Below are 16,312 nucleotides of genomic sequence, written 5' to 3'. Positions count from 1 at the left end.
AATTTTTACCGAAGCTAATTAACCTACAAACCTGTACATCTCCGGAGTGTGGGAGGAACCTGGAGCACCCGGAGAAAACCCACGCAGTCAAGGGGAGAACATACAAACTCCGTACAGACTACAGTTGTCAGGATCGAACCTGGGTCTCAGGTGCTGCAAGGCAACAACTCTACTGCTGCACCACTGTGCCACCCCATGTATAAAGGGAATTAGTTCACAGATGAGTTAGGGGTTTATTGAATGGATGAACGGGTTTGCAGGGTGAGAAGGTCTGCTCCTCTTCCTCTGCCTGTGGTGTCTCCAAACCTCAGCCTCGTCCAGTTTTATCATCTAACATGGGCATATCCTTGTGTTTTGAGCGTCCACGTACGCTCTGCTCTGATGTTGAAGGATTGCAGAAGCATATTTCGTAGACGAGTTGTGCACAGGACATCAACTTCAAAAATCAATTGCAGAAACAAAGAACTGTAGATTCTGATTTATACCAAAGATAGACACAAAGTGCAGGAGTAGCTCAGCGGGTCAGGCAGCATCTCTGAAGAACAAGGATGCGTGACGTTTTGGATCGGGACTCTTCATGAGGGTAGAATTGGGGCAGGTCCACAGATCCCTGCATTCCTGCATCTTGTGCTTGGCAGCCTGGAATTGACACCGGTCACATAGCAAGCGGAGTGGGACCGGCTAGTCCCACTTTTGTTCATAGACGCAGGCCCTTTCTGTCCGATACTCCCTACACCACCCACACAATCCGCAGTTGCCACACCAAGCAGCGAGATGAAATGCAGCAAGCTCACATTGGCTGACATTGACTCCTGACCCCGTCATGCACAGCATGCTGGCTGACCCCCTGAGCCCTGTATGTGCGCTGCACGCCAACTGACCCTTGACCCCGTGCACATGCACAGCACGCTGACTGACCCTTCGCTCTTGCTGCATGCAGCTCCATCCCCTCAGTGCACCAGTTTGTTCACCAGTGCAGTCGACAGAGACGCGGGTTGCTGAGGCGACTGAAGAAGCTACTCAGAAACGCAAGGATGTTAGAGAAAGAAGCCGCTGCGAGATCGTCACCTTGACCTTGGTCTGGTCGGGGTGCTGCCCTCCGCCTTGTGTTGTCTGAGTACTCAGGGTCTTCGGAGAGGAGGCTCTCAATGTCTGATGAAGCATGCGTCAGGGAAGAGCTAGTGGAAAGGCGAGGGATCACTTCCACTGGTAGTTTCCAGCTGACCTTCCTCCCATCGAAACCTTCACCCAGCACGTTCTTCCATCTGGAGCCTTTCAGAACAAGTGAATGACTCGTGTTGGTATTCAATGTATCAGCTGTGCTTGTCCACCCTATCTACAACTAATGGGGGCAGCCCAACAACTGTATAGAACGGTGTGTGTGTGTGCACACATTCATCTGCACCTGCTTACTGCCACACCGAATGAGGCCATTTGACCCATTGGGTCCATACCCCCTCCCAGCAGAGCAATCCCCACTGGTCCTAGTCCACCTCCTCTTGTTGCCCTGGGTCCATGCAGCTTTACCCTCTGTTGATCATTTATTCCCAGTTTATTCACCCAGCTACACAATAGAGGCAATATACATCGGCTAGGGCAAGCCAATCCTTAGAGCCAACAACCTAAGCACCTGAATGGTATCCATGATAAATGGCATCAATGGTATTGGGAGTGATCTTGAGGATTTATTGCAGCAGTGGAAGGAGCAGGCGGAGATCAGGACCTTCTTGGGCAACCATCTTGGATTCTTTGAGGAAGTGACTTCTCCTTTGCAAAAGACTGTGGTATCATTTTGCACCCAAGACGATAATTTTAGCTTAAAAGGTTGAGGAGATTCAAGGGAGAAAACCCCAGAAACTGGATAAGAGAATGTTGGAAGTTTGAAGGACGTTTTAGAAGTTCTTGAGTAGGGATGAAGTGTCCATCAAAGATGCCCATGCTCAGGCTACTGATGTTTCAGATTAACATCGATGATTTATCTTCATTAGCTTGGTACACACTACTCAGCTTTGTAGATATTAGTTTAATTTATTATTGTTACGTGGACCGAGGTACAGCAAAAAGCTTTTTTTGTAGCGTGCTGTCCAATCAGCGGAAAGACTATACATGATTACAATCAAGCCGTCCACAGTGTAGAGATTCAGGATAAAGGAAATAGTGTTCAGTGCAAGATAAAGCTCAGTAAAGTCTGGTTAAAGATAGTCCGAGGGTCTCCCCTGAGGTAGATGGTAGGTCAGGACTTCTCTCTGGTTGGTGATAGGATGGTTCAGTTGCCTGATTACGGCTGGGAAGAAACTGTCCCTGAATCTGGAGGTGCACATTTTCACACTTTTGTACCTCTTGCCTGATGGGAAAACGGTGAAGTGGGGATGCCAGGGGTGAGACTGGTCCTTGATTATGCTGCTGGCCTTGCCAAGGCAGCGTGAAGTGTATGTGGAGTCACTTGGTTTGCGTGAAGGTCTGGGCTGCGTTCACAATTCTCTGAAATTTCTTGTGGTCATGGGTGGAGCCGTTCCCCAAACCATGATGCATCTCCGATCAGCCTGCCAGCTGCAGCAGGCTTTTGAAGACAGATCCCATGGAGGGTGGGGAAACAGGGGGGGGGGGGGGGGGGGGGGGGGGGGATAGCGTGGAGGGGAAGGGGACTGAAAAAGTTCCAAAAGGATTTGGGACTCTGAGCCTTAACTGAATATCCAATCACCAAAGCATCATGCAAAACCAAAGTATCAACACAGTCAAGCACAAATTGGGGTTGAATAGCCCACATGCTGTGCTAGTTCTGGTCAGCAAGTTACACTGCAAGGCTTCAGATTCTGGACGTGATGCAGAGCAGTGACAGAGGACTAAGCTTTGTTTAGGGAGGGGGGGTAACGAAAGTTTGTGTTTCGCCATTGAAAGAAAGCAGCAGAGAGGAACCTTGAAGGCAGCACTAAACTCCACAGGAGTAGGAAGTACAAACATCTGAATAACACGCTGCAGGATAAAAAACAAGCTCAAACCAGGAAAACATCCATTTAGAATCGACATCAGGTTCCTATTTAACCAACGAGGAGCAGCTCTCCAAAACACACGGGTTGGAGATAAAGCTGAATAAACAAGTTCAGAATCAGAGGGTATGTGTTCATATTCACATGCACTCAGCACGCTCGGTACTCCCCTGCACCAGGATAACACTGCTGATTCCCAGAGAAGGGAGTGTGAAGGACAGAAGATAACAACGGCTAGTGTAACATTTTCTCGTGCCTTATCCAAAAACAATGAATTATCACCATCCAGTGAATGACGAGACCTCTGGCAGATAAATCCAGCCACACAGATTGGAACAGTTTGCAACACATGTTATTGCTGATAGTGCTGGCACTGATGCTACAGTTGTTAGTGATAGCCATGGGAACTATGTTGGCAAGGGCACAGGAGTCATCTCTGCTTTCTAAAAGTATCAAGGGATCTTTCCCATCCATTCAAATCTCCAGCCAAGACTTTTGTTGAACTCATCTGAAAACTCACATCTGTAACGTTTGCAAAGCCCAGCCTCGACTGATCGCGATTGAGACAAAGATTGTGGGTTGAGGAGATGTTGACACCACCACTTGACTTACTTTCTCTCAGAGAAAGATTGGAGTCACTTCCAAAGGAGGAGATCACACAATCTTTATCATTAACCGGCAGTAAAACGCTGCCAGGCGGTGCACAGATCGGAGCAGCACAGGACAATAGACAATTGGTGCAGGAGTAGGCCATTCGGCCCTTCGAGCCAGCACCGCCATTCATTGCTATGATAGCTGATCGTACACATTCAGTACCCAGTTCCTGCCTTCTCACCATATCCCCTGACTCCGCTATCTTTAAGAGCCCTATCTATGGCAAGGTTCTGAAGGTGGAAGGAAGGGAGAGGGAGAAGTTTGGGTGAAGGACTGTTGCAAGAAGTGAGGCAGGAAAAGCAGGGCTAGAGACTGGATGGATGGTCAGGGTTGGGGGAGAGGACGGTTGGGGGGGGGGGTGTCAAGGCTCCAGCATTAGAATGCAGTGATAGTTCAGTGTTGACAGTCCACCTGCTCAAGTACCTGGAACCATTTTTCATGAAAGCTCTTTCCCACTGCCTGACTCCCCTCCCCTGTGACGAGTGGACTATGCTGTGCTTTTCCAGCCCACGGAAAACCCAACTCGCAGGGAGCGCAATCCGCACGTTTATGGAGACTTTGGAAAAGCATTGGAACGACTTCCTCACGCAAACAGGAATGGCAGCGGTCACGGAAGCAGACGGTCTGCAGACTGGGAACTGCTCTGGCATACACAACGTCACTTGATGAAACGACGGGGACACAAGAGATGCTGCAATCTGGAGCAAACAACAAACAGCTGGAGGACCTCAGCAGGTTCATAAGTTCTAGGAGCAGAATTCGGCCGTTCGACCCATCGAGTCAAGAATCTGTCAATCTCCGCATTAAAAATATCCATTGACATGGCCTCCACAGCTGTCTGTGGCAAACAATTCCTCCTCATCTCCTTTCTAAAGGTACATCCTTTTATTCTGAGGCTATGGCCTCTGGTCCTAGACTGTGCCAATAGTGGAAACATTCTCTCCACATCCACTCTATGATGGAGCAGCATCTGTGGAAAGGGGGGGAGGGGGGGGGGGGGGGGCTCCCTGATAGTGCTTTTGGAATAACATTGGCCTAGGTGTCTGTGGTATCAATTACTGAAGTGACTCAACTGTGCAAACCTCTGGATACAGAGACATAGGCTACCTTAAAACAGGGTTTTAAATCAAATATATATATACGGAAATTAGTTATGGCCATTGGGAACTTTAATGTATATCAAACAATAAAATATAAAATATACAAACTAAAGGAGAACCACTGGCAGAAAAAAAAAGAGAAAATGGCTTATTGCTACATTGAACCTAGAAGGCATGGGTGATAATAACCAAGGTTTGTCAGTGTAAAGCAGTGGTTCCCAACCTTTTTTTGGCCATGCCCCACCTAATCACCTCTAAAATCCTGATTCCCCCCCTCATGTGGTGATATATAATTCTTATCATTTAAAAAGTGAACTCCGTTTCAGCTGAAGAAGCTTAAAACGCCAATACCTTGGTTTAAACAAGCTTCAAAAGAACATGGCATCCATGAAAAAGAAAAATGAAATAAACAAAAGACAGTTAAAGTTCTGAGCAAGAAATTACTAAAAAATTGTTAAAAAAAAAGAAAAAAACATTAGGTGGTATTAAAATAATAATAATGATAAATATGATAATAAAAGAGTATTGACAGGTAATAAAGAGAGAGAAAATTCTGCGACGTGCATGAAGAGCGATGGCGCGGTGATTATGTAATAATTACACAATAAAGACCTTTTTTACCCCCAAAAATTATTTACTCAAAATAACATCTGAAACATAAACTACGTATGTTTACCTGATGGAAAATCCTAAAAAATAAAAATCAAAAATTTGGACCCAGACCTCCTCAGTCGCACTCAATTGCCCCCCTTAGAAATCATATTGCCCCCCTGTGGGGCGTACGCCCCACGTTGGGAACCACTAGTGTAAAGGATACTTGGACCTTTAACAGCATTTTGTCAGTTACGGTCACCTGTAGACAAGGTATTGCTGCTGGTGCGGCTGTGAAACTATTACCGTGTGTGTGACAGCCAGGCTTAAGCACCAGTGTGAGAGAGTGCGTGAGCTGCCACAGTACAAAGTCCTACCTGTATCGTCAGAGACGCTGGGCCTGGGTGATCGCATGACATCCGAGCTGTACATCAGGAAATTCTCGTACTCATCGTGTGCCTCAGCGTCAATGATGGGAATATCTGGGATGATAGGAACTGTGGAGGACAGAAAGGCAATTGTATGGAGCCCCAACAACGCCACACTCACCGACAACGCCGGTCCACCGAGAACACGCCGGCCCGTGATTATCCTCTACCCTAGCACTCTCCCACACACTAGGGACAATTTACAATTTTACCAAAGCCAATGAATCTACAAACCTGTACGCTTTTGGAGTGTGAGAGGAAACCGGAGCACCGGGAGAAAACCCCGAAGGTCACAGGGAGAATGTACAAACTCTGTACAGACAGCACCCGTAGACAGGATCAAACCTGGTCTGATGCTGTAAGGCAGCAAATCTAAATTTATAATGCACCATTATAAATCTATCAGAGCGATCCCATCAATCCCATTCACCTACTCACTTCCCCGTACCCACCCTCTCCTACTCCCTGCCAACAATCTCCCCGACACTGACATCCACGGTGCTGTGACCGGAGGCTTATCATCCCCGATCCATGTGGGCAAGGGAGCCCCTCCCTGCACTAACTGGGAAAAAGGAGGTCCGTTCACCTCTCATCACCTATTTGCAAGTCTCTGGGTAAGAATACAGTATCTGGGGCATCCCAAGTGCTGACATTGTCTAAGGACCCACATCAAACTCTCAACACTATCTCAAATTGACCCGGGACCACCTGGTAACAGTGTGACCTGTCCCCTCAAGCCGTGTCTCACATTGACCCAGGGTGACCAGCTAATCGTGTGAGCCCCATTAAACTCCCAGGTGCTTGTGGCTCTGGACTGGGATCTGCCATCCTCACAAGGGTCTCACTCACTGGACATCGGTCGTTTTGGTTGCGTCGACAGGTTCATTGTGGCTTCTCGAGGGGGACCCCAGCCAGCCCCGTTCCTGGCCCGCACTGCGTAGCGATACGGCTGCTCCTCCTTCAGGTTCTCGATCATCACCATCCTCTTCTTTGGCTTGTTGATCTTCGCCATCTTTTTTGGTCCAATCGGCTCTGTGAGCGACAGGAGGAGGGGAAAGCAAAACTATCAGCGACTGGAAGGCACCGCCCACGTCTTGGCCCGAGGCCAGGCGAGGGTTCCTCTCCCTCCCCGTAACATCCAACGTCCGACACAAGCCGGTAAAACCCAGAGTGACCACTGGACACAAGCACATGGTCGAGGAACTCTGCTGGCCCACTGAACACCAACGCACTGGATCTCGTGCTCACAGCAACAGTGCCAGTGTTTCACTGTGGGTTGCTATAGAGACGCTGTCAGGCCCCTGTTGGGTTAGGGCGGTGCTGGAGAACACGGTTTAGTTTAGTTTCAACTTACAGCACGGAAACAGGCCCTTCGGCCCATCGAGTCCGCGCCGACCAGCAATTCCCATACACTAGCACTATCCTACATACTAGGGACAATTTACTATTTACAGAAGACAATTAACCAACAAACTTGTACGTCTTTAGAATGTGGGAGGAAACCGGAGCCAGTGGAGAAAATCCACGCGGTCACAGGGAGAACGTACAAACTCCGTACAGCCAGCACCCGTAGTCAGGATCGAACCCGGGTCTCTGGTGCTGTAAGCAGCAACTCTACCGCTGTGTCACCGTGCACCATAGTGTCTGGGTAGAGGACAAGGTTGGGACAGGCTGTGAAGGAGGGGAAGGGTTGTCGCCAGGTCTGACAGCCACTCACGGTTTTCGTCGGTCACCACGGTGTAGCTCACTTCATACTCCACAATCTCCCCGTTGGCCTCCGACGGCTCAGCCCAGCTCAGCTGTGTCACCGTGGGTGAAAGGACGTTGAACGCCAATCGACCCGGCTCATTAGGTACTGAAAGGAGAGCACAAAGACCCGGCATTAGATCTCCTCGCAGCCTCACAACCCATCATTGTATCTTATATGTATATGTGAACAACTTGGGCATTAATTGTAGATGGGTTGGGTGGCACGTTTAACAGACGACACAAACATCGATGCAGTTGTGGGGAGTAAGGAAGGCTGTCAAAGTATACAGCGGGATATCGATTAGTTCGAGATATGACAGGTGGTGTTTAATCTGAGCGTTTAAGTGTGAAGTGTTACACTTTAGGAAGTCAAATGTAAGGGCAAAGTGTACAGTTAATGGCAGGACCTTCAACAGCTTTAACATACAGTGAGATCTTGAGCTCCAAGCCAATAGCTCCCAGAAACTTGCAAAACAACTGAACAGAGTGGTAAAGAAGGCCTATGGTATGCTAGCCTTCATCAGTCAGGACATTGAGTACAAGGATCAAATTGCCATGTTGCAGTTTTATAAAACTCTGGACAGACACGAAGGCTTTGGAGAGGGTGTAGAAGTGGGTTATCAGAATACTGCCTGTATTAGGGGGAATTAGCTATGAGATGTTGGACAATCTTGGATTGTTTTCTCTGGAACAGTGGAGGTTGAGGAGAGACTTGATAGAAGTATATAAAATTAGAAGCATGGAAACAGAGATGAAACAAGACCTATGGCCCATCTCATCCATGCCGCCTCATCTAAACTACTCCCTTTTGCCCACGTTTAACCATATAAATATAACCATATAACAATTACAGCACAGAAACAGGCCATCTCGGCCCTACAAGTCCGTGCCGAACAATTATTTTCCCTTAGTCCCACCTGCCTGCACTCATACCATAACCCTCCATTCCCTTCTCATCCATATGCCTATCCAATTTATTTTTAAATGATACCAACGAACCTGCCTCCACCACTTCCACTGGAAGCTCATTCCACACCGCTACCACTCTCTGCGTAAAGAAGTTCCCCCTCATATTACCCCTAAACTTCTGTCCCTTAATTCTGAAGTCATGTCCTCTTGTTTGAATCTTCCCTATTCTCAAAGGGAAAAGCTTGTCCACATCAACTCTGTCTATCCCTATCATCATTTTAAAGACCTCTATCAAGTCCCCCCCTTAACCTTCTGCGCTCCAGAGAATAAAGACCTAACTTATTCAACCTTTCTCTGTAACTTAGTTGTTGAAACCCAGGCAACATTCTAGTAAATCTCCTCTGTACTCTCTCTATTTTGTTGACATCTTTCCTATAATTGGGGACCAAAATTGTACACCATACTCCAGATTTGGTCTCACCAATGCTTTGTACAATTTTAATATTGCATCCCAGCTTCTATAACTCAATGCTCTGATTTATAAAGTCTAGCATACCAAAGCTTTCTTTACCGCCCTATCTATAAGAGATTCCACCTTCAAGGAACTATGCACGGTTATTCCCAGATCTGTCTGTTCAACTGCATTCTTCAATTCCCTACCATTTACCATGTACGTCCTATTTTGATTTGTCCTGCCAAGGTGCAGCACCTCACATTTATCAGCATTAAACTCCATCTGCCATCTTTCAGCCCATTCTTCCAAATGGCCTAAATCACTCTGTAGACTTTGGAAATCCTCTTCATTATCCACAACACCCCCTATCTTGGTATCATCTGCATACTTACTAATCCAATTTACCACACCTTCATCACTAGGGGCGCTGCACTGGCAGCAGCCTCTACCTACAGCCTGTCTGTCATTTCTATCTTTTTTAAAATTTTCAGTTAGTCTAAAGTCTGTTTTAGGGGGAAACTTTTACTTTTCTATATGGGGGAGGGGGGCACGGTAAGGGGGAAACCGTTTCCCAGTCTCTTCCTGGCGGGGACGCGAATATTTCTCCGAGTCGCGTCCTCGCCCCCCACCTCGCGGCCTACTAGCTGGATCGGAGCGGCCTTTCCTGCCGGGGACCGGGAACCGGACCAGGGCTGCTACAGCGGCGGCGCAGCGCTGGAGTCACCGCGGAGTGGGCGATGCCTACCTGGGTCACCGTTTGGAGCTCAGGAGTATTGGGCCGTTGCTCCAACATCGTGGAGCTCTGGTGCGCTGACCGCCATCGTGGAGTTCTGGGGCGCCTTGCAGAGGGCCTACAGCAGCAATCTCCACCCGGCGCGGCCTACGGACATTGGAAGCCGCCGACTCCGGTAGGAGGGGGCCGACTCTGGTGTCCACGCCGCTGAGGACGTCCCGCAGCCCCGACATCGGACTTGTATCACCTCGGCGAGCGGTCCTGGACATCTGGCCGCCCGTAGCTGCAACTGCGGAGGGCTTGGGGAGGCCCTGACCACAGGGAACAGTGGAGGAAGAGACTGACTTTGGTGCCTTCCCACACAGTGGGAAACTTTGATTCTGCTGTTTGGGGATGTTTTGTGTTAAATTCCATAGGGTGTTGAGTCCTGTTTATTTTTATTGTATGGCTGTATGGGAATTCATTTCACTGTGCCATCTGGCACATGTGACAATTAAATCTATCTTGAATCTTGAATCAGATCATTGATGTTGATGACAAACAATAAAGGACCCAACACAGATCCCTGAGGCACCCCACTAGTCACCTGCCTCCAACCCGACAAACAGCCATCCACCATTACCCTCTGGTGTCTCCCATTCAGCCACTGTTGAATCCATCTTGCTACTCCTGCGTTTATACCCAACAGTTGAACCTTCTTAACCAACCTTCCATGAGGAACCTTGTCAAAGGCCTTACTAAAGTCCATCTAGACTACATCCACAGCTTTACCCTCATCAATTTCCCTAGTAACCTCTTCAAAAAATTCAAGAAGATTAGTCAAACATGACCTTCCAGGCACAAATCCATGTTGACTGTTCCTAATCAGACCCTGTTTATCCAGATGCGTATATATATTATCTCCAAGTATCTTTTCCATTAATTTGCCCACCACTGAAGTCAAACTAACAGATCTATAATTGCTAGGTTTACTCTTAGAACCCTTTTTAAACAATGGAACAACATGCGCAGTACGCCAATCCTCGGGGACTATTCCCGTTTCTAATGACATTTGAAATATTTCTGTCATAGCCCCGGCTATTTCTACACTAACTTCCCTCAATGTCCTAGAGAATATCCTGTCAGGACCTGGAGACTTATCCACTTTTATATTTTTCAAAAGTGTCAGTACTTCTTTTACTTTGAAACTCATAATATCCATAGCTACTCTACTTGTTTCCCTTACCTCACATAATTTAATATCCTTCTCCTTGGTGAATGCCGAAGAAAAGAAATTGTTCAATATCTCCCCCATCTCTTTTGGCTCTGCAGATAGCTGTCCACTCTGTCTCTCCAATGGACCAATTTTATCCCTCGTTATCCTTTTGCTATTAATATAGCTGTAGAAACCCTTTGGATTTACTTTCACCTTAATTGCCAAAGCAACCTCATATCTTCATTTAGCTTTTCTAATTTCTTTCTTAAGATTCTTTTTACATTCCTTATACTCCTCAAGCACCTCATTTACTTCACGTTTGGCCCAGTTCCCTCTAAACCTTTCCTATTAATGTACCTGTCCAAGTGTCACTTAAATGTCCTAACCCCCACCATTTCTTCTATAAGTTTACCTGCTCCACTCACTGTGTGAAAATGTTGCTCCACTGCTCCCTTTCAAATCTTTCCCTTCTCTCCTTAAACCCCTGAACCTCTAGTCATAGAATCAGACAGCACGGAAACAGGCCCTTCCGCCCAACTCAACCATTGCAATCAAGATGCCCCATCTAAACTAGCCCTATTTGCCTGTAATTGGCCCATATCCTTCTAAACCTAGTTTTCGATTCTCCATCGCTGGGAAAAAAAGACTCTGGTTATTCATTTCATCTATGCCCTTTGTAATTGTATAAACCTATGCAAGGTCACTACTGTGTGGACCATACCGGTCATAGTTCAATTGGGAAAACATTGAAGCCTTCTCTGCTGCAAAGCATTTCTCTATTGCAATAGTTCAATGAAACGTGAGGTTTTCAGGAACGCTAACTAAAGTGTTGTGGCAGAGATACCTGTAGGCAGAACGATATCAATGAGGGATAGGACTAAGCTGCTTGGCCCGTACACTTGCCCGACCGTTAACAGTATTTATAAAGGTGCCCCCAGTAATTCATTGGCCGTGAGGGTGTGAGGCCTCTGGTGGCCGTGCGTGCAAGGTACTGTGTCAGAGTGCAGCGGCAACTCACGGTCTTCCGGTGTGCGGCAGCTGACGGTCTCGGAGCGGGGGCCGGCGCCCAGGGCGTTGTAGGCAAAGATGTTCATCTCGTAGTCGCAGTAGGGGTACAGGTCTGGGAGCTCAGCGGACGGTGTGGTGGTGGTCACGACCTGCGAGGAATTCTCGTCCCCTTCGATCCAGTAGGTCACCTGTGTGGGAGGGAGTCCGAGTTACCTAACCGTCCACGGGCAACACCCTGCGCTACTGCCGGGAACGTTCACCAGCAAGGCTGTTCTGGCTCTCGCTCCCCTGCCGTTCTCTCCCGCACAACCCCTGCCTCTCATCTACCACTCTCAGCAATCGTGAGAATGTCACTGCCTAATATCTTGAATTATCTTTCTCGTTTATCTTTGCAGTATTTTTTCTTTTCACCGCCTTGCAGAATTTATGTGTAATTCATGTGTAAATTACATCTCTAATTGGAATTTGAAGCCCTGGTTCAAATGTGAGCCAATGAAATGCTTTGTCACATTCAAAGCTGTCCTTCATGTCGGAATCGAAGCTGAGCATTGCTGGTAACCCCGTTATCCATCAACAGTGTTTCCATCCACATCCTAAAACCATTTAGTTTTGTTTTGGTGTAGAAACTGGCCCTTAGGCCCACTAAGCCCGCACTGCCCAGCAATCACCCTTGCACTAGTTTTATCCTGCACACTAGGGACAATTCACAAACCCACACATCTTTGGAATGTAGGAGAAAACCGTAGAACGCGGAGAAAACCCATGCAGGTCACGGGGAGAAAGTACAAACACCATACAGACAGTAGTCAGGATTGAACCCGGGTCTCTGGTGCTGTAAGGCAGCAACTCTACCACTGCGCCACCATGCCTTCCAGAGGACAAATTGACAACAGCATCATTGAGTTCAAAGGTACACAAAAATGCTGGAGAAACTCAGCGGGTGCAGCAGCATCTATGGAGCGAAGGAAATAGGCAATGTTTCAGGCCGAAACCCCTTCTTCAGACTGGCGAAGGAAATAGGCAACGTTTCGGGCCTATTTCCTAGGCAACTATTTCCATTGAGTTAAAAACTGGCCATGCACAAGAGCATTTCCACCATTGCCTGGTTCAGTTTAGTTTCTACCCAATAGCCTTGCTGCTGGTGAAGTGACCTGTTACCTTGTATCCGGTTGGTCGACCCGGGGGCGGGATCCAGTTCACGCGGAGCTTCTTGCTGTTGATTGGCTGCACCTTGACGTTGGAGGGTGGGGCGTCGATGGAGGTCAAACCCTGCTTGAGTGGAATAGTTTCACTGGCTGCAAGATCAGAGAGCAGCTCACGTTAGCAAAACACCGCCAGCTTTATGGTGCATCCAATGATTTTGGGAAGATGGAGGGGAGTCGGGATCCTAACTCCCCTCCCCACACAGTGCGGCCTGACCCCCCCCCCCTACACGACACTGAACCCTCCCCCTCCCCCACATAGTGGGGCCCAAACACCCTCCGCCCAAAACTGCAGGGATCCTGCATAATGGACCCCCCTTCCCCACATGGAGACCCCCCTCCCCCACTGCAGGCCCAATGGAGCCTCCCCCTCCCCACACATGGAAGCCCCCCTCCCACTGTATTGCGGAAGCCCCCACACACTGTAGAGGGCCCAACCCCACCCTAATGGAGCCCGGACCCTTCCTCCAACATGGAGTGCCCCCCCCCCGCCCCACCCTGAACCCTCCCCCTCCCCCACACAGGAAACTGCAGGCATCCTCCATATGTAGCTTGGGCCCCTCTCCCCTCCCCGCACTATCGAGCTCCACTCACCCCATGTATTTGTGAAGCCCCCACACACTGTAGAGGCCCAACCCACCCTCCCCCACAACTGTGGCTCCCCTCCTCCCCCACTGTGGATCCTCCCCCGTACCCCGTGAAGCTTCCCCTCCCCCCCCCACGGTGGGGGCCCCTCCCCCCGCACTCACCACTGTCGAGCGTGCGGCTCACGGTGTTGGAGCAGTCGGCGCCCAGCGTGTTGTAGGCCGACACCTCCATCGCGTAGTCACAGCTGGGCTGGAGGTCGGTGAGCTCGACCGAGGTGTTCCTCGTCTCAACCGTCTTAGAGGAGAACTCATCGTCTTCAGGCCAGTACTTCAGCTGCAGAAACAATATTGGCCCGTCACTCCCATCGCCCATCGTTACCCCAGAATTATTTATCCCCCTCACTGGGCGTATCTTCCCTGTCGTGACCATCCCCCGTTAGAACAGCGCTGCCTAATGACTAATCAACTCTTTCATCCTGGGCCTCCTCCACTCAGAATGAGGCGAAACACAAATTGGAGGAATGGCACCTCATATTTCACTTGGGCCGCTTACAACCCAGCGGTATGAATATTCATTTCTCTAATTTCCAGTAACCCTTGCATTCACTCGCTCTCCATCCTTCCACCACCCTAGTCATCCTGCTAGCCTCCCTTCGTCATCACCTCCACAACCAACAATGGACCATTGTGGGCTCCTTGGCCATCAGTGCCAGTTTTGATTTGTTCTGTGCCGTTTCATACCTCTGGTTTCCCTCTCCCCTGACTCACAGTCCGAGGAAGGGTCTTGACCCGAAACATCACCAATCCCTTTTCTCCAGAGAACCCATTGAGTTACTCCAGCATTCCGTGCCACTCTTTAGTTTAATTTACGACAGATACAGCGTGGGAGCAGGCCTTTCTCACAGAGAGTGGTGAGTCTGTGGAATTCTCTGCCTCAGAGGGCAGTGGAGGCAGGTTCTCTGGATGCTTTCAAGAGAGAGCTAGATAGCGATCTTAAAAGTAGCGGAGTCAGGGGATACGGGGAGAAGGCAGGAACGGGGTACTGATTGGGGATGATCAGCCATGATCACATTGAATGGCGCTCACCTTGTAACCCGTCACATCCCCCTGGGCTGGGCTCCAGTTCACACGGATCCTCTTGCTGTCAATTGGCTGTGGTTTCACGTTGAGGGGCGGCGAATCAATTGGGAACAGCGATTGGTTGAGATCCATCCTATGTCTTACTGTGATATTAACCACAAGAACATATTAACAGAAGAACATGGAACATACAACAAGGAACAACACGGCACCACAACAAGCCCTTTGGCCCACAATGTCTGTGCCGGACATAATGCCAAGACAATCTTTTATCTGCCTGCACTTATCCATACCCCCCCCACCCATCCCCGCATATCCAAGTCACTTAAAGTCCACGCTCGTATTTGCCTTAACCACTACCCCTGACAGCACATTCCAGGCACTGACTATCCCCTGTGTAAAAACATTCCATCTCCACTGGTACCCCTGGCCCTCCTCTGTGTAACCCAATCAATACAGCCCGCCCCCATGTAACTTTCCTTTAGCCAGTGATGCAAGGGAGTGCATTACCCCCTGGGCCTCTATCTGCTAATACCCACCCCTCATCCCGCGAAGTAATGATATTAATACCCATTTTCAAGGCATATCTCGCCCTTGTCTCCCTTTAGATGGGTAAATGGAGCGAATTAATAATATTAATCTAATAATTAGATTTTTCCACTCTGTGAACAGGTCCTGACTATGACATCCTGTGGGTGTGTTTCCCACTCCAGGAGCAGGGGCCGCGCCTTGAGGGACGGGACCCACGGGTTCCCACTTGGTCTCAACTTTACCAGTCTCACCTTCTGTGCCCTCTAGTATTAGATTTTCCACTCTGTCCCAGGTCCGACTATCGAATCCATCTACACAAGTTCACAAGTTGCAGGGAGCTGGGCCATTCGGCCCAGTCTACACCGCTGTTCAATCATGGCTGATCTATCTTTCCCTCATATCATTCTGTGCTTCTCCTCATACCCCCGACACCCAGCTTTCTGATTCACCAATCTGTCAATCGTCTCACCGTCTTAGAAAAGAACCCGACTTGGCCTCCACAGCCGTCTGGCCCGTCATGGATCCCCCATCTTTACCACAGAATCATCTGTGCCACTCTTAATCGTACCATCACCCGTTAGAATTGCTTAATGACTAATCAACCTCTTTCATCCTTTCCTCCACTCAGAATGAGGCAACACAAATTTGGCACCTCATATTTTCACTTGGGCCGCTTACAACCCAGCGGTATGAATATTCATTTCTCTAATTTCCAGTAACCCTTGCATTCACTCGCTCTCCATCCTTCCACCACCCTAGTCATCCTGCTAGCCTCCCTTCGTCATCACCTCCACAACCAACAATGGACCATTGTGGGCTCCTTGGCCATCAGTGCCAGTTTTGATTTGTTCTGTGCCTTTTCATACCTCTGGTTTCCCTCTCCCCTGACTCACAGTCTGAAGATGGGTCTTGACCCGAAACATCACCAATTCCTTTTCTCCAGAGAACCCATTGAGTTACTCCAGCATTCCGTGCCACTCTTTAGTTTAATTTACGACAGATACAGCGTGGGAGCAGGCCTTTCTCACAGAGAGCGGTGAGTCTGTGGAATTCTCTGCCTCAGAGAGCAGTGGAGGCAGGTTCTCTGGATGCTTTCAAGAGAGA

At 48.8% G+C, this 16,312-nt stretch overlaps 1 protein-coding gene across 1 annotated transcript in view; it reads right to left on the bottom strand.

Moving 5' to 3' along the window:
* The window catches only part of itgb4 (integrin, beta 4), an 87,725-nt gene that overhangs the window by 14,931 nt on the left and 56,482 nt on the right, over nucleotides 1-16,312 (bottom strand). Inside the window, exons 29-34 of the mRNA XM_055654009.1 lie at nucleotides 13,760-13,931; nucleotides 12,967-13,103; nucleotides 11,819-11,996; nucleotides 7,478-7,615; nucleotides 6,610-6,792; nucleotides 5,710-5,829 (exon numbers count right to left, since the gene is read on the bottom strand). Of these exons, the coding sequence (XP_055509984.1) occupies nucleotides 5,710-5,829; nucleotides 6,610-6,792; nucleotides 7,478-7,615; nucleotides 11,819-11,996; nucleotides 12,967-13,103; nucleotides 13,760-13,931 (928 nt within the window). The remainder of the gene's footprint in view (nucleotides 1-5,709; nucleotides 5,830-6,609; nucleotides 6,793-7,477; nucleotides 7,616-11,818; nucleotides 11,997-12,966; nucleotides 13,104-13,759; nucleotides 13,932-16,312) is intronic.

Source organism: Leucoraja erinacea, chromosome 23 (genome assembly GCF_028641065.1).
Source record: "Leucoraja erinacea ecotype New England chromosome 23, Leri_hhj_1, whole genome shotgun sequence".
Lineage (NCBI taxonomy): Eukaryota > Metazoa > Chordata > Chondrichthyes > Rajiformes > Rajidae > Leucoraja > Leucoraja erinaceus.
This window is presented reverse-complemented; position numbering and strand designations above follow the sequence as displayed.